Raw genomic sequence first — 22102 nt, forward strand, 5'->3', positions numbered from 1 at the left:
CTGACGAAAAGTATTCATTCAGTATCTCCCCAATCTCTTCAGCCTCCACACCCAACTTCCCACTACTATCCTTGACTGGACCTATTCCTACCCTAGTCATTCTTATATTCCTGACATACCTATAGAAAGCCTTCGGGTTTTCCCTAATCCTACCAACTAAGGACTTTTCATGTCCCCTCCTTGCTGCTCTTAGCTCTCTCTTCAGGTCCTTCCTGGCTACCTTAACTCTCAATCGCCCCAATTGAACCTTCACGCCTCATCTTTACATAGGCTGCCCTCTTCCATTTAACAAGGGATTCCAATTCCTTATTAAACCACGGCTCCCTCACACGACCCTTTCCTCCCTGCCTGACAGGTACATACTTATCAAGGACACTCAATAGTTGCTCCATGAACAAGCTCCACATATCAATTACGCCCTTGCCTTGAAGCCTACTTTTCCAAGCCACGCATCCTCAGTCATGCCTCACCGCATCATAATTTCCCTGCTCCCAGCTATAACTCTTGCCCTGCAGTGCACACTTATCCATCTCCATCACGAGAGTAAAAGTCACCGAATTCTGGTCACTGTCCCCAAAGTTCTTACCTACCTCTAATTCTAACATCTGGCCTGGTTCGTCGCCCAGAACCAAATCCAGTATGGCCTCACCTCTTGTTGGCCTATCTACATATTGTGTCAGGAAACCCTCCTGCACACATTGGACAAACACCGACCCATCTAACGAACTAGAGCTATAGCTTTCCCAATTAATATCAGGAAAATTAAAGTCCCCCATTACAACCACCCTATTACTTTCACTCTTATCCTGAATCATCCTCGCAATACTTTCTTCTACATTTCTAGGACTAATAGGAGGCCTGTAGAAAACTCCTAATGGGGTGACCTCACCTTTCCTATTCCTAACCTCAGCCCAAAGTACCTCAGATGGCGAGTCTTCATCCATCGTCCTTTCCACTGCTGTAATATTATCTTTGACAAGCAAAGCCACACCTCCCCCTCTTTTACCCCCACCTCCCCCTCTTTTACCCCCACCTCTGACCCTACTAAAACATTTAAACCCTGGAACCTGCAACAGCCAATCCTGTCCCTGTTCTACCCATGTCTCCGTAATAGCCACAACATCGAAGTCCCAGGTACCAACCCACGCTGCAAGTTCACCTACCTTATTTCGTATACTTCTTGCATTGAAGTATACACACTTCAAGCCACTTTCCTGTTTACAGGCACCCTCCTTTAAGATTGATGCCATGTTCCTAACCTCCCTACACTCCAGGTCCTGCACCCTAAAGCTACAGTCTAGGTTCCCATGCCCCTGCAGAGTTAGTTTAAACCCCCCCCCCCCCCCCCCCCCCCCCCCACCAAGAGCACTAGCAAACTTCCCGCCAAGGATACTGGTGCCCCTCAGGTTCAGGTGTAGACCATCCTGTTTATAGAGGTCCCACCTTCCCCAGAAAGAACCCCAGTTATCCAAATACCGGAATCCCTCCCTCCTGCACCATCCCTGTAGCCACGCATTTAACTGTTCTCTCTCCCTATTCCTCGACTCTCTATCACGTGGCACAGGTAACAAACCAGAGACAACAACGCTGTTCGTTCTAACTCTGAGCTTCCAACCTAGCTCCCTGAAAACCTGCCTAACATCCTCAGCCCTCCTCCTATTGTCTGTGTGGAGTTTGCACATTCTCCCTGTGTCTGTGTGGGTTTCCTTCCACAGTCCAAAAATGTGCAGGTTACGTGAATTGGCCATGCCAAATTGTCCATAGTGTTAGGTGAAGGGGTAAACGTAGGGTAAAAAGTCTGGGTGGGTTGCTCTTTGGAGGGTCAGTGCGGATTTGTTGGGCTGAAGGGCCTGTTTCCACTCTGTAAGTAGTCTAATCTAAAAGTGGAAGTTCTAAATGAGAGGCAGGCTAGTTTTGATGGTATTAGGCAAGAACTTTCAAAAGCTGATTGGGGCCAGATGTTCGCAGGTAAAGGGACGGCTGGAAATTGGGAAATCTTCAGAAATGAGAAAACGAGACTCCAGAGACTGTATATTCCTGTTAGGGTGAAAGGAAAGGCTGGTAGGTATAGGGAATGCTGGATGACTAGAGAAATTGAGGGTTTGGTTAAGATAAGAAGGAAGCATATATAAGGAATAGACAGGCTAGATCGAGTGAATCCTTAGAAGAGTATGAAGGCAGGAGGAGTTTACTGAAGAGGGAAATCAGGAGGGCAAAAAAGGGACATGAGATAGCTTTGGCAAATAGAGTTAAGGAGAATCCAAAGGGTTTTTACAAATACACTAAGGACAAAAGGGTAACTAGGGAGAGAATAGGGCCCCCTCAAAGATCAGCAAGGCAGCCTTTGTGTGGAGCGCGGGAGATACTAAACGAGTATTTTGCATCAGTGTTTACTGTGGATAAGGACATGGCAGAAATAGATGGTGACATCTTGAAAAATGTCCATATTATAGAGAAGGAATTGCTGGATGTCTTGAAATGTATAACAGTGGATAAATCCCCTGGACTAGATCAGGTGTACCCTAGAACTCTGTGGGAAGCTAGAGAAGTGATTGCTGGGACCTGTGCTGAGATATTTGTATCAGCGATAGTCACAGGTGAGGTGGCAGAAAACTGGAGGTTGGCTAACGTGGTGCCACTGTTTAAGAAGGGTGGTAAGGACAAGCCAGGGAACTATAAACCAGTGAGCCTGACGTCAGTGGTGGGCAAGTTGTTGGAGGGAATCCTGAGGGACAGGATGTACATGTATTTGGAAAGGCAAGGACTGATTCGTGATAGTCAACATGGCTTTGAGTGTGGGAAATCATGTCAGATGAATTTGATTGAGGTTTATGAAGAAGTAATAAAGAGGATTAATGAGGGCAGAGTGGTGGATGTCATCTATATGGACATCAAGTAAGGCGTTCGACAAGGTTCCCCAGGAGAGGCTGGTTAGTAAGGTTAGACCTCAGGAATACGGGGAGAACTAGCCATTTGGATACAGAATTAGCTTGAAGATCGAAGGCAGAGAGTGGTGGTGGAGGATTGTTTTTCAGACTGGAGGCCTGTGACCAGTGGAGTGCCATAAGGATCGGTGTTGGATCCATTACTTTTTGCCATTTATATAAATGATTTGAACATTGAAAGTGTGGTTAGTAAGTTTGCAGATAACACCAATATTGGAGGTGTAGCGGACAGTGGTCACTACACCTCAGATTACAATGGGATCTTGATCAGATGGGCCAATGGGCTGAGGAGTGGCAGATGGAGTTAATTCAGATAAATGCGAGGTGCAGCATTTTTGGAAAGCAAATCGTAGCAGGACTTATACACTTAATGGTAAGGTCCTAGTGAGTGTTGCTGAACAAAGAGACCTTGGAGTGCAGGTTCATAGCTCCCTGAAAGTAGAGTTGCAGGTAGATAGGATAGTGAAGAATGCATTTGGTATACTTTCCTTTATTGGTCAGAGTATTGAGTATAGGAGTTGGGAGGTCATGTTGTGTCTGTACAGGACATTGGTTAGGCCACTTTTGGAATATTGCATGCAATTCTGGTCGTCTTCCGATTGGAAGGATGTTGTGAAACTTGAAATGGTTCAGAAAAGATTTACAAGGACATTTCCAGATTTGGAGGGTTTGAGATATAGAGAGAGGCTGAACAGGCTGGGGCTGCTTTCCCTGGAGTGTTGGAGGCTGAGGGATGATCTTATAGAGGTTTATAAAATCATGGGGGACATGGATAGGATAAATAGACAAAGACTTTTCCCTGGGTGGGGGAGTCCAGAACTAGACAGCATAGGTTTAGGGTGAGAGGGGAAAGATATGAAAGAGACCTAAGGGGCAACTTTTTCACCCAGAGGGTGGTGCATGTATGATTTGAATTGCCAGAGGAAGTGGTGGTGACTGGTAAAGTTACAGCATTTAAAAGGCATCTGGATGGGTATATGAATAGGAAGGGTTTAGAGGGATATGAGCCGGGTGCTGGCAGGTTGGACTAGATTGTGTTGGGATATCTGGTTGGCATGGATGAGCTGGACTGAAGAGTCTGTTCCGGAGCTGTACATCTGTGTGACTCTGTGACTCTAAGTGATTCACTTCTGTTCAGTTGATTTTGACTTTCTCCAACTACATTCTTCACAATAAAGCTGGAACATTTCCTTTGACAACGTGTAAGGGCAAAATTTCAGCCTGACTGTATAAGGGAACATTTTTTTTGATACAATCAACTGCACCCATGAAATGTTTCTTTTTTTGCTGCAGTTTGAATGTTTAGTTTCTATATCCCAGCGAGGTGCTGCTGTCTGACCTGTTTTATCACATCAATGGCAAATGTGGGAGTGGGTAATCGAAAAGGAAGAAGATATTCATGGTTTAAAATTGTTAACCTTGGGATTGAGTCCTGAAGGTGGTAATGTTTTGAGTCTGTTTTGGTGATTGTCTCTCAGCCACCATTTTGTGAACTTTCTCAACTGCCATTTTACACGCTCTCATATTTCAGCTTGAGTGGCAATGATCTAGTGGTATTATTGCTGGGCTATTAATCCAGGGTTGCAAGTAAAGTTTTGGGGGCCAGGATTCAAATGCTGCCACAGCAGTTAGTGGAATTTAAATTTGATTAAGAGTCAATGACTGTGCAATCATTGTAGATATTTGGGATAAACCCATCTGGTTCACTAACGTGCTTTAGGGAAGGAAACTGTCATCCTCACCTTGTCTAGCCTACATGTGACTCCAGACCCACAGCAATGTGGTTAACTCTTAACTATTCTCTGGGCAATTAGGGATGGGCAATAAATGCAGGCCGAGCCAATGACATATTCATTCTGTGAATGGATGTTCAAAAAGGCTTAGCTGTTGAGGTTTCTTATCTGCTGGTTCCATGGAAACTGCTATTCCCAGGGCTTTCTTTAAATCTCAGTTCCTTTCTGTCAGTAATGACTTCTGGATTGTATCAAATCTTAAACTACACACCAGTCTGTCTCTGATTGCATCATTTAAGTTGTCTCCAGATTCACAACATTCTGCTAATGGCTTTGAAGTTGCTACAAACTGGGAAACAGACTCACCATCTTGCTGGTTATCTTTATGCAATCTGAACCTTTCAGCAATCCCCAATGATTTTGGTGAAAATTGGTTCTGGAGGATTCCTATTATTTCTTTATAAATTTTGGAACCCGACTTCTCTGGCTGTGGCAGGACTATATTAACTGGAGTTCAGAACAATGAGGGGGAATCTCTTTGAAACCTTTAAGTTTCTAACAGGTGTTGATGGGGGAGTTTCGGGAAAGATGTTCCTCACAACCAGGGAGCCCAGGACCAGCCGTCACTATCGAAGGAAACAGGTTCGGCCTCTTAGGGCAGAGATGAGAAGCAATTTCTTCACTCATAGAGTGGGAGGCCTATGGCATTCTCTGCCACAAGAAAGCATTGAGACCAACACATTGACAACTTTCAAGAAAGAGGGAGACATTGTTCTTCAGTACGGGGAGAGAAAGGGATCAGCCTTAATCATGCGGCTCAAGGGGCCCAATGTTTGTGTGTCTCCTTAACTTACAAAGGTTATCGATGGGAGGTGGGAGTGAGGAGGTGAGGCCACAAACAGGTCAGCCATTTTGTTTTCAAATGGTAGATTAGGCAACAGGGGCCGAATGACTTACCCCGTCCCTAATTCGTATGTTCATGTGCCTCCACAACCTTTAGTACAGCCAACAGACCAGTTAAAGTTGCAGCAGATTGATGAAAAGATTTGCTTGTAATTTATTTTTAGCAAAGACGCTGGATTAAAGCAGCAAGGAACTTTCAATAACTTATTCCACACACTTTCATTTCAATCCATTTGTGTTTAAATGCAGAATGATGGATTTGGTGATATTTGGTTTACTCGATGGGCTGAATGGCCTACTCCTGTTCCTATTTCCTGTGTTTCTAGGTCAAAAACAGCAGTTTCCAAAAGAGCAAGCTGATTTTAATTCTGTGTGATTGGCTGAGTTTAATATGAGTTGTAACCTTGTCCACAGCCTCCATGTGGGAGTCTGGCAGCCTGGGATTAGGCATTGCAAGAAAACCAAATCTTAGAATGACCCTTTGGGAGTTAGCATTCACATGGCACTGTCCTTGATGTGTCTACTGTCACATACAAACAGTGACTGAATTTTAAAGAGTTTCTGATCTTTCACAGTAATGTTGGAATCTCTGACTTGAGGAAATTCATTCTCTTACATTTGAAATCATTGCAGTAGAAATGACTCGTGATTTGAGGAAATCCTGGTGGGAAGTAGTTACCTGATTTATTTACGGTTTTAGATGGAGAATATTTATTAGCAGCGATTGATTTTTTAAAAAATCACTGATCACAAGGCCCCATTGGAAATTAATTCAGTTTCAAATTTGGGAAGAACTACAATGTGAAAATTTGTCCTCCAGCCCCTGGATCATCCCACCAGGTCAAGAAGAATGAGGATTAGTGGAGCCGGGGGATTGGAGGGAAGGAGGGAGGAAAGAACAGAAGATCAAAGTCATGGAGTCAGGGAAAGGTCAAAATGGAGTGAGGAAAGAGCAACCCGGAGGAGTGTGGAAAGGAAAGCCAAGAGGAAACCTGATAAAGGAATTTAAAACAATAAAGAGCTTTGATTGAGCAAATAAATGAAGGCTGTTTCCTCCAGCTGAAGGGTGGTTCACCAGGGAGCACAGATTTCGGGAAAAACTGTCAGAGGTGACATGAGAAATATTTTTATTTGATCCCCAATTAGACTGTGAAATTCAGTGACTGACAGTGTAGTGGGTACATATTCAACACTAAATTTTAAAATGGCATTGAATAAATAATTGAAGGAGAAAAGATTGCCAGAAGATGAGTCTGTGCTGTCTGACTCTATGAGGAGAGAGCAAAGGAGGGCATGCTCTTTAAACCATCAGTTACAGATTTGCTGGACTGAATGGCCTTATCCTGTGGTTTCATTCTGGATTCAGGAGTTTCAGTCGGAGTTTTCCTCTGCAGTTGCAGTTCTCTGTCGCTGGTTCCTTATCACCTTGTATCTTGTGAGCAAGTAAAGCTGTTGTGAATGCAATGGGAGTGTCAGCAGGCGTGTTTTCTTCCAGATGGATGCATGACGGGGCAAGGTTCAAGTACATTGTTTCTCTGAATGAACAGTTCTTTGAAGATTGTCAGAAATACTTAGTCATAGAGTCATTGGGATCTACAGCACAGAAACAGACCCTTCAGTCCAAATCGACCATGTCTACCAGATATCCCAACACAATCTAGTACCACCTACCAGCACCTGGTCCATATCCCTCCAAACCCTCCTTATTCATATACCCATCCAAATGCCTTTTAAATGTTGAAATCTTACAAGCTTCCATCACTTCCTCTGGCAGCTCATTCCAAACACGGATCACCCTTTGTGTGAAAACGTTGCCCCTGAGGTCTCTTTTATATTTCTGTCCCTCTCAGCCTAAACCTATGCCCTCTCGTTCTGGACTCCCCTACCCAGGGAAAAAAACTGGTTTATTTATCCTAGCCATGCCCCTTATAATTTTATAAACCTCGATAAGATCACCCCTCAGCCTCCAACGCTCCAGGGAAAACAGCCCCAGCCTATTCAGCCTCTCCTTATAGCTCAAATTTTCCAATCCTGGCAACCTCCTTATAAGTCTTTTCTGAACACTTTCAAGTTTCACAACATCCTTCCGATAGGAAGGAGACCAGAATTGCACGCAATATTCCAAAAGTGGCCTAACTAATGTTCTGTACAGCCACAACATGACCTCCCAACTCCTGGACTCAGTACTCTAACCAACAAAGGAGAAAGTGAGGACTGCAGGTACTGGAGATCAGAGTTGAGTGTGTGTTGTTGGAAAAGCACAGCAGGACAGGCAGCATCCGAGGAGCAGGAAAATTGACGTTTCAGGCCAAAGCTCTTCATCAAGAATGAGGCTTGTGCGCTGGGGCTGAGAGATAAATGGGAGGGGGTGGGGTTAGGGGAATGTAGCTGAAAGCGACAGGCGGATGAAGGTGAGGGAGAAGGTGATAGGTCGGGGGGGAGTGATCGACAGGTTGAGAGGGGAGTGCCGAGTTGGAGGTTTGGGACTGGGAGGATGTGGGTGGAGGGGAAATGAGAAAGCTGTTCAAATCCACAGTTATCCCATGTGTTGCAGGGTCCCAAGGCGGAATATGAGGTGGTCCTCTGGAACGATCCCTCCCAACGTACAAGGACAGAACCCCCCAGTCCTCACCTTCTACCCCACCAACTTCCATGTACATCGCATCATCCTCTGCCAATTCCGCCACCTCCAAAGATATATTTCCCTCCCTACCCCTATCAGCGTTCCAGAAACACCATTCCCTCCACAACTCCCTCATCAGGTCCACACTCTTCCCCCCCCCCCCCCACCCCCCCACCAGCCCACACCCCAGTCCTGGCACCTTTCCCTGCCACCACAGAAGGTACAAAAACTGCACCCACACCACTCCCCTCACCTCTGTCCAAGGCCCCAAAGGATCCTTCCACATCCATCAGAAATTTACCTGTTCCTCTACCAATGTCATCCCCGGCGTCCATTGCAGCCAGTGTGGTCTCCTTTACATCGGGGAGACACTCACCTTCTTGCAGATCATTTCAGAGAAGATCTCACAGACATCTGCACCCACCAACCCCACTGCCCCATGGCTGAACACTTCAACTCCCCCTCCCACTCCGTCAAGGACATGCAGGTCCTGGGCCTCCTCCACTACGAAACCGTTACCACCCGATGCCTAGAGGACGAATGCCTCATATTCTGCCTTGGGACCCTACAACCACACAAGATAAATGTGGAATTCAACAGCTTCCTCATTTCCCCTCCCCCAACGTTATCCCAGTCTCAAGTCTCCAACTCAGCACCTCCCTCCTGACCTGTCCATCACTTCCCCCCTGACCTATCACCTTCTCCCTCACTTTCATCCACCTATCGATTTTTCAGCTACCTTCCCCCAACCCCACCCCCTCCCATTTATGTCTCAGCCCCAGCCCACAAGCCTCATTCCTGATGAATGGCTTACGCCTGAAACATCGATTCTCCTGATCCTCGGATGCTTCCTGACCTGTTGTGCTTTCCCAGCAACACACTCTCGACATTAGGTGGATAAGTCCTGCTCTGATTTGCTTTCCCAAAATGCAACACCTCGCATTTATCTAAATTAAACTCCATTTGCCACTCCTCAGCCCAGTGGCTCATCTGATCAAGATCCTGTTGTAATCAAAGGTAACCCTCTTCTCTGTCCACTACATCTACAATGTTGGTGTCATCTGCAAACTTACTAACTATAACTCTTAAGCTGACATCCAAATCATTTGTTGAAGATAATGTGAGTTAACAGAGTGACTGGGAGCGTAGATGGTGTTTGAGTGTTTGAAGAGGTGACCCAGCTGATGACAGAAAGATAAGGAGATGAGTGAATCCTTGAGCAATGACAATGGTTCATATCTTATCTTGGGCACATTTTGGGACAGACTCAGACTTTGATTCCATCTGACCTGCTGTTACTGTGAGATGGATCCTTTCACACATGCTCAACAGCTATTCTTAAAATAAGGACATAGTTAACCTTTGCTCTGCATCATCCCTCATCTTTATCCCGACTGACTGTACACTATTGACAGTATTTATACTTTCACTTTAGTGAGTACAGTTCTGGGTGTCACATTGTAGGAAGGACATGAATGCATTGGAGAGAGTGCAGAAGTGATTTACAAGAGTGATCCAGAGATGAGGATTGAAGAAGTTGTGACTGTTGTCTTTGGAGAAAGGAAGGTGAAAAGGAGATCTGATTGATGTTTTCAAAAGCATGAGCTCGAGTTGACCGGGAGAAACTATTCCTGCTTGCAGAAGGAAGAAAAAATGCAAAGGCATTGATTTGAAGTGATTGACAAAAGGTACAGATGTGATATGAGACAAAAACATTCACTCAGCCAATAGGGTCTAGAATGTGTTACCTTGGAGGTGTGGTGGAGCCAGGTTCAACTGAGACATTCAAGAGGATGGTGGGTCAGTATTTGGGCAGAAATAATGTACAAAGATATGGAGGATAAACAAGTGATTGGCACCAGGGAATGATGCGAATTTGAAGACCCAGGGGAGACATGATCGGTGAATGGCCTTCTGTCCCCAAATCTGTACTTTACAGGGAAATCTGCAATGTGGTTTCATTAAGCTCCTTGAATGTGTACAGAGATCTTCAGGAGATTGTAGTGAGCCAACACATGTCACACTGATTCTCAGAGGCTCCATTAGAGGCGGTTTTCTCATTGTAATGTTTTAAGGACAGTGGCTAACCAACTATCTGCCTCTTTTGTGTCTTTGTCCTCTGTCCCTCCGTGTTTGAGCTGTGACCATGGGACAAGGTCTCTGTCCCTCCCTGTTTGAGCTGTGACCATGGGACAAGGTCTCTGTCCCTCCTTGTTTGAGCTGTGACCATGGGACAAGGTCTCTGTCCCTCCCTGTTTGAGCTGTGACCATGGGACAAGGTCTCTGTCCCTCCTTGTTTGAGCTGTGACCATGGGACACGGTCTCTGTCCCTCCTTGTTTGTGGTATTAAATGGAGATCTGTGATGGGTGAAGCACTGAAGAAAGACTGTAATGTTGGAACCTGCAGTTTTATATTTTTATTTTCTGTTGAAAACTAAGAAAGTCCATAGTATGTAACTTTTAACTTTTCTTCATTTGTTTTCCACTACACGATAACTACTGCAATGTTTACCTCTTGACTTTTTTCTTCCTTTCTACCTAGTTTTTAGGATTTTGTCCCTCGGTATTCGTACCGAAGATGGCACTTTATGTGGAGACATGAAACATTTTTCTCGGTCCTCCTGTATGTTTGTACTTGAGTCCACGTGGCAAGGAAACCAAAATCAAATCAAAACCAGTCCCCTGGTGTTTCCCTGTACATTGTCCTGAACGTGTCGTACTGTTGCGTCAGTCAGCATTGAGAGCTCTCGATTTTGTGAGGTGTCTTGGTGCTTAAAAAGGTGAACAGTGGGAGTGAGCATCCAGCCCTCAAAATCAGGGGGTGACTGGGCTGAATCATAGGAACAGGGTTTGTACCCCACACCCCTTCACTCCCCAACACTGAGTGTCTCTGTATTTCTGTTTCTGTCCCTGTGTAAGGGGTTGCTCTGTCTCTCTGAACTCCCACTGGGGTGAACATCACTGATGTACTTTAATGTGTTAATGACCCATCCCACAGTCTAGGGCAGGGCGGGCAGAAAGCTTCATGGAGGGTCTGGAGTTATCATTCACACATTTCTGACAGCAAAGGGAGCTTCTGGGATTGCAGCCCCTAAGGTAACATTTGTTACAATGAGGAAGCCTCCTCTGCTCACCCTCACCACAGAAATGAAGATCATTGAAATGTTTCTGTGTGTTCTATAAATCCTCAGTGAGTAGATGTTTAACCATTCATTCTGTGTGTTGTTACAGGGCCAGGAGAGGGACCCTGTCTCACCCAATGTTACAATCCAAGTGGGGGATTCAATGATTGATGATCTCACCAGCCCTCTGACAGTTACATTTCAGGACATGCCTTTCCAGGTGAGATAAACCTCCACAATATCATCGAGCTGAGCCTGTGAGCAGCCAGGTCTGACTGGATTGTGCAGCACAGTCTGGATCATCTCCAGTGTTGATGAACAAGTTAAACTGAATGACCCCGAAATCCTATAGTCCTCAGGCTGTGAATGGAGCACTCTCTGGGTAGATTTGGAGGACTCGGAGCTGATCTCCTTGTCTCTTTAATGTCCATCAGAAGCTGTGATCATGATGAGGGTGTGGAATGTTATGATGCTGTACAAATGAGGATCGCTGTGCCTTGTGAGATATTTCCCATCGCTTTGTGTCCTGAAATTCCTCTGGAGGGTTTAGAAAGGAGGGTCTGGGACAGGACAGAATGATTGTCCACCCCGTGGATATGGCCCTGGCTCCATCCAAAATCCCATAGTCTGAGGGATTTCTCTGTTACAGGTGGACCCCCACAACATTCCTGGTAAAACATGTTGTTCCCCTCGGGTCAGGTGACCCTGTTTATTCAGGTTTCTGGAGATTATGGAAAAAATCATTAAAAATGGCCACAGTCTGGTTTGGTCACTTCCAGTCATAGAAACATAGCGTTCAAAGTTTGTGCGAAGATTTGTAGCTCGGGTGCTCGTTGTTGTGGTTCTGTTCACCGAGCTGGAAGTTTTTGTTGCAAACGTTTCGTCCCCTGGCTAGGCGACATCATCAGTGCTTGGGAGCCTCCTGCGAAGCGCTTCTTTGATGTTTCCTCCGGTATTTATAGTGGTCTGTAGCAATGTACAGCACAGAAACAGACCTTTCGTCCAACCTATCCATGCCGAACAGATATCCCAAAACAATCTAGTCCCACCTGCCAGCACCAGCCCATATCCCTCCAAACCCTTCCTATTCATATACCCATCCAGATGCCTCTTAAATGTTGCAATTGTACCAGCCTCCACCACATCCTCTGGCAGCTCATTCCATACACGTCTGCGTGAAAAAGTTGCCCCTAAGGTCTCTATCTTTCTTCTCTTTCCCTAAACCTATGTCCTCTAGTTCTGGGCTCCACCACCCCAGTGAAGAGACTTTGTCTATTTATCCTATCCATGACCCACATGATTTTATAAACCTCTATAAGGTCACCCCTCAGCCTCCGACGCTCCAGGGAAAACAGCCCCATCCTATTCAACTTCTCCCTATCGCGCAAATCCTCCAACCCTTGCAACATCCTTGTAAATCTTTTCTGAATCCTTTCAAGTTTCACAATGTCTTTCTGATAGGATAAAGACCAGAATTGCATGTAATATTCCAAAAGTGGCCTAACCAATGTCCTGTACAGCCGCAATATGACCTCCCAACTCCCGGACTCAACACTCTGACCAATAAAGGAAAGCATACCAAGCACCTTCTTCTCTATCCTACTCCCCGCGACTCCACTTTCAAGGAGCTAAACTACTCTCCAAGGTCTGTTTGTTCAGCAACACTCTCTAGGACATTACCATTAAGTGTATAACTCCTGCTAAGAATTGCTTTCTCAACATGTAGCATCTCACATTTATCTAAATTATCCATCTACCACTCCTCATCCCTTTGGCCCATCTGATCAAGAAACTGTTGTGATCTGGCGTAACTTTCTTCGCTGTCCACTACACCTCCAATTTTGGTGTCATCAGCAAATTTACGAACTGTACCTCTTATGCTCACATCGGAATCATTTATATAAATGACGAAAAGTAGTGGACCAGCACCAATCCTTGTGGCACTCCACTGGTCAGAGGCCTCCAGTCTGAAAAACAACCACCACCACCACCCTCTGTCTTCTACCTTTGAGCTAGTTCTGTATCCAAATGGCTAATTGTCCCTGTATTCCATGAGATCTAACCTTGCTAACTAGTCTCCCATGGGGAACCTTGTTGAATGCCTTACTGAAATCCATATAGATCACATCTACTACTCTGCCCTCGTCAATCCTCTTTGTTATTTCCTCAAAAAAATCAATCAAGTTTGTGAGACATGATTTCCCTCGCATAAAGCCTTGTTGACTATCCCTAATCAGTCCTTGTGTTTCCAAATACATGTACATCCTGTTCCTCAGGATTCCCTCCAACAACCTGTCCACCACCGACATCAGACTCACTGATCTATAGTTCCCTGGCTTGTCCTTACTACCCTTCTTAAACAGTGGCACCACGTTAGCCAACTTCCAGTTTTCTGGAACCTCACCTGTGGCTATTGATGGCACAAATATCTCAGTAAGAGGCCCAGTTATCACTTCCCTAGCTTCCCACAGAGTTCTCGGGTACACCTGATCAGGTCCTGGGGATTTATCCACTTTTATATGTTTCAATACATCCAGCACTTCCTCCTCTGTAAAATGGACATTTTGCAAGATGTCATCATCTCTGTCCCTACATTCTATATCTTCCATGTCCTTTTCCACAGTAAATACTGATACAAAATAGTATCTGCCCCATTTCCTGTGGCTCCACACAAAGGCCGCCTTGCTGACCTTTGAGGGGCCCTATTCTCTCCCTAGTTTGTCATTTACGTATTTGTAAAAACCCTTTGGATTCTCCTTAACTCTGTTTGCCAAAGGTATCTCATGTTCCTTGTTTGCCTTCCTGATTTCCCTCTTCAGTAAACTCCTACTTCCTTTATACTCTTCTTAGGATTCAATCGATCTATCCTTTCTGTACCTGACATATGCTTCCTTCTTGTTCTTAACCAAACCCTCAATTTCTTTAGTCATCCACCATTCCCTGTACCTACAGCCTTCCCTTTCACCCTGACAGGAATATACTTTCTCTGGATTCTCATTACCTCATTTCTGACAACTTCCCAACTTCCAGCCATCCCTTTACCTGCGAACATCTGCACCCCCACCCCCCATCAGCTTTTGAAAGTTCTTGCTAAATACCATCAAAATTGGCCTTTCTCCAATTTAGAACTTCAATTTTTAGATCCCGTATATCTTTTTCCATCATAATTTTAGAACAAATAGAATTATGCTCACTGGCCCCAAAATGCTTCCCCACTGACACCTCAGTCACCTGCCCTGCCTTATTTCCCAAGAGTAGATCATGTTTTGCACCTTTTCTGGTAGGTAAATCCACATACTGAATCAGAAAAGTTTCTTGTACACACTTAATAAACTCCTCTCCATCTAAACCCTTAACACTGTGGCAGTCCCAGTCTGTGTTTGGAAAGTTAAAATCTCCAACCATAACCACCCTATTATTCCTACAGATAACTGAGATCTCCTTACGTATTTGTTTCTCAATTTCCCTCTGACTATTAGGGGGTCTATAATACAATCCCAAGAAGATGATCATCCCTTTCTTATTTCTCAGATCCACCCAAATAACTTCCCTGGATGTATTTCCAGGAATATCATCCCTCAGTACAGCTGTAATGCTATCCCTTATCAAAAATGCCACTTGCCCTCCTCTCTTGCCTCCCTTTCTATCCTTCCTCTCGCATTTGTATCCTGAAACATTAAGCTGCCAGTCCTGCCCATCCCTGAGCTATGTTTCTGTAATTCCCTGCCCTGACTGTTTGACTCGCTTCTGTTCTCAACTGTACCAGTCTCAGATTGATCACTTTCCTCACTATCACCCCTTCCCCCCCACCACCACCCCCCTTTGCACCCCTCCCCTCCCACCCACCCCACATGCTTATCCCACCACCGCCCCCCACTACCTCCCCCTACCATCATCCCCCCACACCCCTCAGACCCTCCCCACCACCACCCCCTCCAACTCCCCCATACACGCCCCCCACACCCTGCCCCCACCACCTCCCCCACTCCCACACACACCCTCCCACACCCTGCCCCCATCACCGCCCCCCCCCCACCACTACCACATCCCCCCCCCCCACCCAACCTTACTAGATTAAATCCCCCGGAGCAGCTCTAGCAAATCTCCCTGCCAGTATATTAGTCCCCTTCCAAATTATGTGCAATCCGTCCTCCTTGTACAGGCCACTTCTACCCCAAAAGAGATTCCCAAGATCCAAAAATGTGAATCCATCTCCCATACAGTGCGATGTTCCTCCACAATGAGGTTGGAAGCTGTGGGTGGTAGATCCTCTGAGGTGATGAGATTGTGTATGGTCTGGGAGATGATGGTTTGGTGATGGGGAGGGTGAAGTCATGGTCGAGGGTGCGGTAGGAGGATGTGTCTTTGAGCCTGGCCTCAGCGGTGTAGAGGTCAGTGCCCAAACCACCACTGCACCCTCTTTGTCCACTGATTTGATGGTGAGATTGGGGTTGGAGCGCAGGGAGTGGAGGGATGTGCATTGTGAGGGTGGGAGGTTGGAGTGGGTGAGGTGGGGTGAACAGGTTGAGCCAGTTGATGTTCCAGCAGCAGTTTGAAATGAAGAGATCAAGGGCGGGTAACAGGCCAGCATGGGGTGTCGAGGTGGACGGGGTGTGTTGGAGGCGGGAGAAGGGATCCTCGGTGGGTGGGCGGGAGTCTTGGTTGTAAAAGTAGGCCCAGAGGAGGAGGTGGTGGAAGAAACGTTCAAGGTCGCAGCGTGTGTCGAACTCATTAATCTGGGAGTGTAGAGGAATAAAGGTGAGGCCAATATTGAGGACAAAACATTCGTCCTCAGTGAGGGGGAGGTCTGGGGGAATGGTGAAGACACGATGCGGATGGGAGCTAGGACCTGGAGTGGGGCTGGAATTCAAGGAGGAGGTGGCGACAGTAACTTGAGTGGGCGTGGTTATGGGGACAGTGGCTTGAGTGGGTATTCCTTGACCCTGTCCAGGGGTGAGTTTCTCATGATAAGGGACTGGAGCGAACACAGGACTCAGCAGCAACCTCCACAGAGATGGCCAGGCAGTGAGGTCAAATATGGCCCCTGTCAGGGACCATGATCCTCCAGTGCTGCAATGCTGCTGGTGTTACACAGGCCCCTGCTCTGTCAGGAGTTGAGTAACACGGTGGAAGGGCTCTCTCACTGAGAGGGCAGTGGACCATGGGTAACTGATATAACTGACAGCATCAGGGAGCTGCAATGCTCACAGTGGTCCTGGAGTAGTGCAGACACTCTTTCAGAGGGATCACTGTCCAACCTGAGGCTCCTCACAGGACTTTGTATCGTTCTCACCACTGAAGAGAGAGACATTTGTGAGTGCCCCTATTATAAAGTGTCTGCTCGGTCTCTCCCGTGTCCAGCAGCGTTCTCCTCTCCCAATGAGGCTGCTGCCTGGACACTGCTTCAGACCCTCCCACTGGGCCCTGTACTTCCTGGTAAAGTTAAAGATGGTGAATGGGGAGGTGACCAATTAGGAATCTGCTTTGTGTAACGTTGCTTTGGTGGGAACACTGAGGTCGTACCCAGGATCCGGAAAATTTAACCCAACAATTTCCCAGTTGGCATCACATTTGCTCCTCCTTCCCTGCCTTACCCTGTTAGACAGGCGAGAGAGAAATGTCTCAATGTGTTTGTATCGACAGAGCTGCTTCAACTGTGTTATTGTTGGTGAAGCTAATGTTCTGGTTTATCATTTCCATTTTAGTCCGATTCTCCACCATGCAGCGCCCGGGACTCTGGTGGGAATGGTAAGTGAAGATTGTTTTAAAATGCTGACATCACTCAATACTGGAATGTGTAAATGGGGGAATGATTCTCATGATTAATAATTCTCCAACACAGGCACCTTCTATCAGAATGGATGTAACACCCTCATAAACGGAACAGGGAACAGAGTGGATACGATCACTTGCAGATGTGACCGTCTGGGTTTCTTCTTTGTACTAACACTGGAATCGAAGGTATGAATCATGCTCATCTCCACACTGTAAATAAACACCAATATAAGGTTCAATTGGCCTGGAAAGTGAGACTGTTGTCACATTCTTTCTGCAGTTCAATACAGCTCTGCCCAAGTATCGAACATGCCTCTGCAAAATATTCTGTAGCTCTCCCACCCCAGTCTCTATGTTTATTTTTAATCTGTTTAAAAACCAGCAATGTAACAATATTTCAGGCTCTCAGTTCAGATGAACCTCCTGCTTGAAATCCCGTTCTGACTTTGATATCAAGCCCATTCATGGATTTTCAATGGGCCTCCCAACTCTGCTGCAGTGTCTGAGCTCCCGCTAGTGCAGACAAACCAGGGAAATCAGTCATTTGTTTTCATTCTCTCCCAGGATGCAGGTGTTGCTGGATGGGCCAACAATAGTTCCCTGTCCCTCATTGCTCTGGAGAAGCTGGTTGTGTGCTGCCTACTTGAACCTCCATAATGCTTATCCCCACAATGCTGACAGGAGGAGAGTTCTGGGAGTTTTACTCAGTGGCTGTGAACTAATGGTGATTTATTACCAGATCAGATGGTGTGTGGCTTGAAGGGTAACTTGTAGCTGGTCCTGTTTTCATTAATCTTCTGGTGCCATCCTTCAAGATGCTGGATGCAGCAGGTTTGAAAGGTGCTTTTCAAGGAGTTTTGGTGAGTTAATCTAATGGATGGTACTTACTGCTCCCACTGTGAGCCTGAGCTGCACGTAGGGAGTGTTGAAGGTGGTGGATGTGATGCCAACCAAGTGGTTTCCTTTATCCTGCGACTGCCAAGCTTCTAGAATGTTGTTCCTCATTCAGAATTCTCCCAAGATTAACATACGGGCAAATGTTTTATTGACATTATTTTTAAGATGGCTGGAATATAATAACAGAAATGTGTTGCTGAGTCTGAGTTTTGGGCCCCATTACGAAGGAAGGGTGTTGGAGGAGGTCTAGAGGAGGCTTAAAAGAATGATCCCGAGGATAAAGGGCTTGTCACATGAGGAGCAAATGGGAACTCTGGGAACATACTCAATGGCATGTAGACGGATGCGGGGGATCTGAGTGAAACTTGATACGAAGGGGCATGGATTGAGTGGATATGGAGAAAATGTTTCCACCAATAGGAGATTAGGAACTGGGGGGACAGCCTCAGGGTGAGGGGGCGACCATTTAGATGAGGAGGAATGTCTGCTGCCAGAGGGTGCTGAAGCTGTGGATCTCATTGTCCAAGTGTCTTTAAGATAGAGATGTACAGGTTCTTGATCATTAAGGGAGTAAGGGTTATGGGGAGCAGGCAGGAGAATGTGGTTGAGGAACAGGCCAGCCATGATTGAATGCTAGAGCTGATTCAATGGGCTGAATGGCCTCATTCTACCCCTGTCTTGTGGCCTCAGCAGGACATTTCTGCTCTCGTAATCTTGCCCTCTCTAAGTGAATGCTAACATTGCATTTGCTTTCCTCACTGCCAGATTTGATACGTAATCTCCACTTGTAAGTAAATAGAAGTATGATCTATGCAATCTATCAAGGCCGATTCCATTTTAAGATCTGAACTGTCCAGTCCCATCATCAGCTGGAACCATAGCAAGGACAAGTGGAGAGTATCCCATCAGAATGCTGAGGTGTGCCTTGTAGACAGGCTTACGAGTGCAGAGGTGAGTCACTCACAGCAGAATACCGAGCCGCTGACCTGCTCTCACAGCCACAGGACTGATATAGCTGATCAGTCCCGTTTCTGGTCAGGGGTAAGCCCATGTGCTGGCTCAGTCATTATCCTGTATCATATCTACCCCTTCAAAAACTGGGAATAATTTCCACAATTTAACTTTCTTTCCCAATCACTTTGCAATTTAACCTTGCACAAGGGAATATCTTCATAACACTTTTTACTTGTCAAACCGTCTGGAACACAAACTGTCTCATCAGCCACCATCAATGACTGAAGTGTCCCAGTGTCTCTCAAAAGATGAATTTGTTCCTTTGTTTTGTTGGAGAGGAAAGGGAATACTTCTCACTGAGAGATAAAACCTCTGTAACCTCCCGTAATCTGGCGAGGTTCAATGGAGTTCAAGGAAATATTTCCTCATCTTCCCTGAGGTACATTGTCTGTTCTAGAAGGTTCTGGGAGAACATGCTGCTCTTCTATTGCCCCTGGTTTATGGGTCCATTCCCAGCAATCAGTGCAATGTTGTTCCTGTGTTACATCTTGTTTCAAAGGAAACACAGGCTTTTGGGCTTCACTCCCACTCTCAGCATCTCTCAGTTTGACTTGAGGAGAGTGTCCTTTTGGGTGGAAATTCCTGCTCCCTTGAGTGGCTTGGGAAATGGTAAGAAAATTGGGAAAATACAGAGTGAATGGAAAAATCAGGTCCTCAATTTTGGGAATAACATTTCCAGTGTTCCCAACAGTTCACACAGCAAATTCTGAATCTTGCATATGAGCAGTCACCATTTTATTTCCATGAAGTTGCATCTCATTATCAGCCCCACTCCTGTCACTGTATGCACCTTCCAGTTCTCCTCCCCGTCCCTGAGAAACTAGATGACACCAATTCAAACTAAACGACATGGATGTCACAGCGTTACCTGGCAACTGCAGCTTATTGCCTCCTTCTCCATGCCTTTGGACAACTCCATCTTTCCATCATTTCACCACATGCTCCATGGACACTGTCCTCTTCCACCCTTGATCCATGCAAGTGGGCATCACCAAACACCCAGCCTCACACATCATCACGGCTGCTTTTAGACAAATCACACACCGCGTCACCCCCTTCAGACTTCACCTTCGAGCTCAGGGATGCTAATGAGCTGCTTGCTTCTGCCAGTTACTTTGCAGACAGGGACACATATGAATCTCATACATCTACAAATGATGTATGTGCTGGCTCAGTCAAGCAGCCTGAACAGTGGGATTCTCCCCCAGAGCTGGTTTCTCCCAGGGACAGGGTGCGATAGCGTGCACCCATCTTGCTCTGATCATTTCCTATCACCAGCCGGTAAACATCGGCAACCGAAAAGGTTCCCACTTCATCAACTCCATCAAAAACTGATGACACCTTTACAAAAGCCTCAGACTGAGGCAGAACAGAGACACGACACTGTCCATGTTTCCACCAGGGCCATAATGGAACTGATCATAGACTTGTTGCCGTTGGTAATACTGTCCAATGAAGAAAGGTTGAAAAAAATTGGTCTTTATTCTCTAGAGTTTCAAAGAATAAGAAATGATTTCACTGAAAAATGCAAAATAGTTAAAGGGATAGACTGGGTTGATGCGGGTGAAACGTTACCCCGAGTGGGGGGGTCTAGAACCAGGAACAATTGAAAAATAAGGGGGATGCCACTTCGGTGTGAATGAGCAGAATTGTTTTTCCTCGGAGGGTTGTGAACCTTTGGAATTCTCAGTCTTCCAAAGAATTCTCCGCAGAAGGCTGTGGAGAATCCAGATTTGAGTATGTTTAAGGGAGAGATTGATATAATTCTGGTGGTCACTAATATGGGGATAGGATGAGTAAAGGACTTTTGAAATGTTCAATCAGCTATGATCATACTGAAGGGCAGGGCAGTTTCAGTGGGCTGAATGGCCATCTTTGGCTTCTGCATTCCTGTGAGGCTTTGCTGCCTGGACTGCTACTGTGAGGACTTAGAGTCTAACCAGAAAGGGTGTGCTACTTCATTAAGGAAGTTTCTGAGAAGGAAAATGAGGATCAGGACATTGACAAGGAGAGGTGCCCAAGGAAGCATGATAGAACTATGCTTCATCAAGCACAAGGAAATAATTGAAACCTGCTTCCAGGATGAATGTGCTGGGTTTTCAACTTCCTTTCATTCTGTAACTCTCGGTGAGGTGTATGGCAAGACACCCCTGGTCAGTATGTGTGGAGCAGACAATTTCTGTACTCCTTGAACTTGTCTGTTAATGAAGAAATGGTTTGTTCTTCATATGATTGTCTGCTTGCTCTCTTCAGGTGTTTCCACCTTCCAGTATCTGCACTCAGCAGGTTTTCCTGCTATTTTGGAGAAAGCAGCAGTCAGTGAGATAGGATAGTCCCATCTCATGAGGTTATAGAGTTTTAGACCTTCAACAACAGCATGAGATCTGAGTGCTGTGTGATGCAGTCCCTCACGATTTGCAGCAGGTTGGGAGCAATTCGGAGGTACCTCCATTACAGCCTTCCATCATTGGTTAGACTTCAATGTGTCAAACTGCTAAATTGCCCTGAAAAACTTGGGCATCCTGTTGGACAGCACCTAACCAGAGAGAAGCAGTGTTTTGTGCAGATTCTCTCAGCAGATCACTGCGCTATGAGGGAGAGGGAAGATGTGAATGCCCCGTTGTGTACCTCCCAGCTTTTAATGACAATGCGCTCCCTCCAAAAGCTGAGAGATTGAATAAAACGTTGCCTGCAGAGATATGTGATATCATCACTGAATCTACCCTCTCACTGTCAAGGTTTGTGTAAATGTGGATGATTTGTGCAGGCCAGGCCCTGTCAGAATCCCTGAACATTGTTTTTATCCTGAGTGTTGTTCACATTAACCTGCCTTAGCTGTAGTCATCGAGGTCACAGTTCAGGATCCATAATTCTGATGCTATCTGCAGTCGAGGAGTTGGGAGCTTCTGAGAGAATGAGTAAGGCTTGGCCATTACAGCTTCTTTCTCCCTTGGGATATCTGAAAAGGCTGCTCACCTCTCACTAGCTCCAACAGCTGCACAGACGATGAAGCCGACATTTTGAAAATGCAAAGGAACATATTTTTAGAGAAATGCACTGATGTGTCCTCCCTGTCACCCACACGCCCTC

General features: G+C 45.9%; 1 protein-coding gene across 1 annotated transcript in view; it reads left to right on the forward strand.

Annotated features, from left to right (window-relative positions):
- The window catches only part of LOC148147368 (uncharacterized), a 104085-nt gene that overhangs the window by 56562 nt on the left and 25421 nt on the right, over positions 1-22102 (forward strand). The window contains 3 exon segments of the mRNA XM_087995594.1: positions 11436-11546; positions 17032-17074; positions 17169-17287. Of these exon segments, the coding sequence (XP_087851720.1) occupies positions 11436-11546; positions 17032-17074; positions 17169-17287 (273 nt within the window).

The sequence above is a fragment of the Chiloscyllium plagiosum genome, unplaced genomic scaffold (assembly GCF_037043375.1).
Source record: "Chiloscyllium plagiosum isolate Xiang-an unplaced genomic scaffold, Cpla_swu_hap1 HiC_scaffold_17, whole genome shotgun sequence".
Taxonomy (NCBI): Eukaryota; Metazoa; Chordata; class Chondrichthyes; order Orectolobiformes; family Hemiscylliidae; genus Chiloscyllium; species Chiloscyllium plagiosum.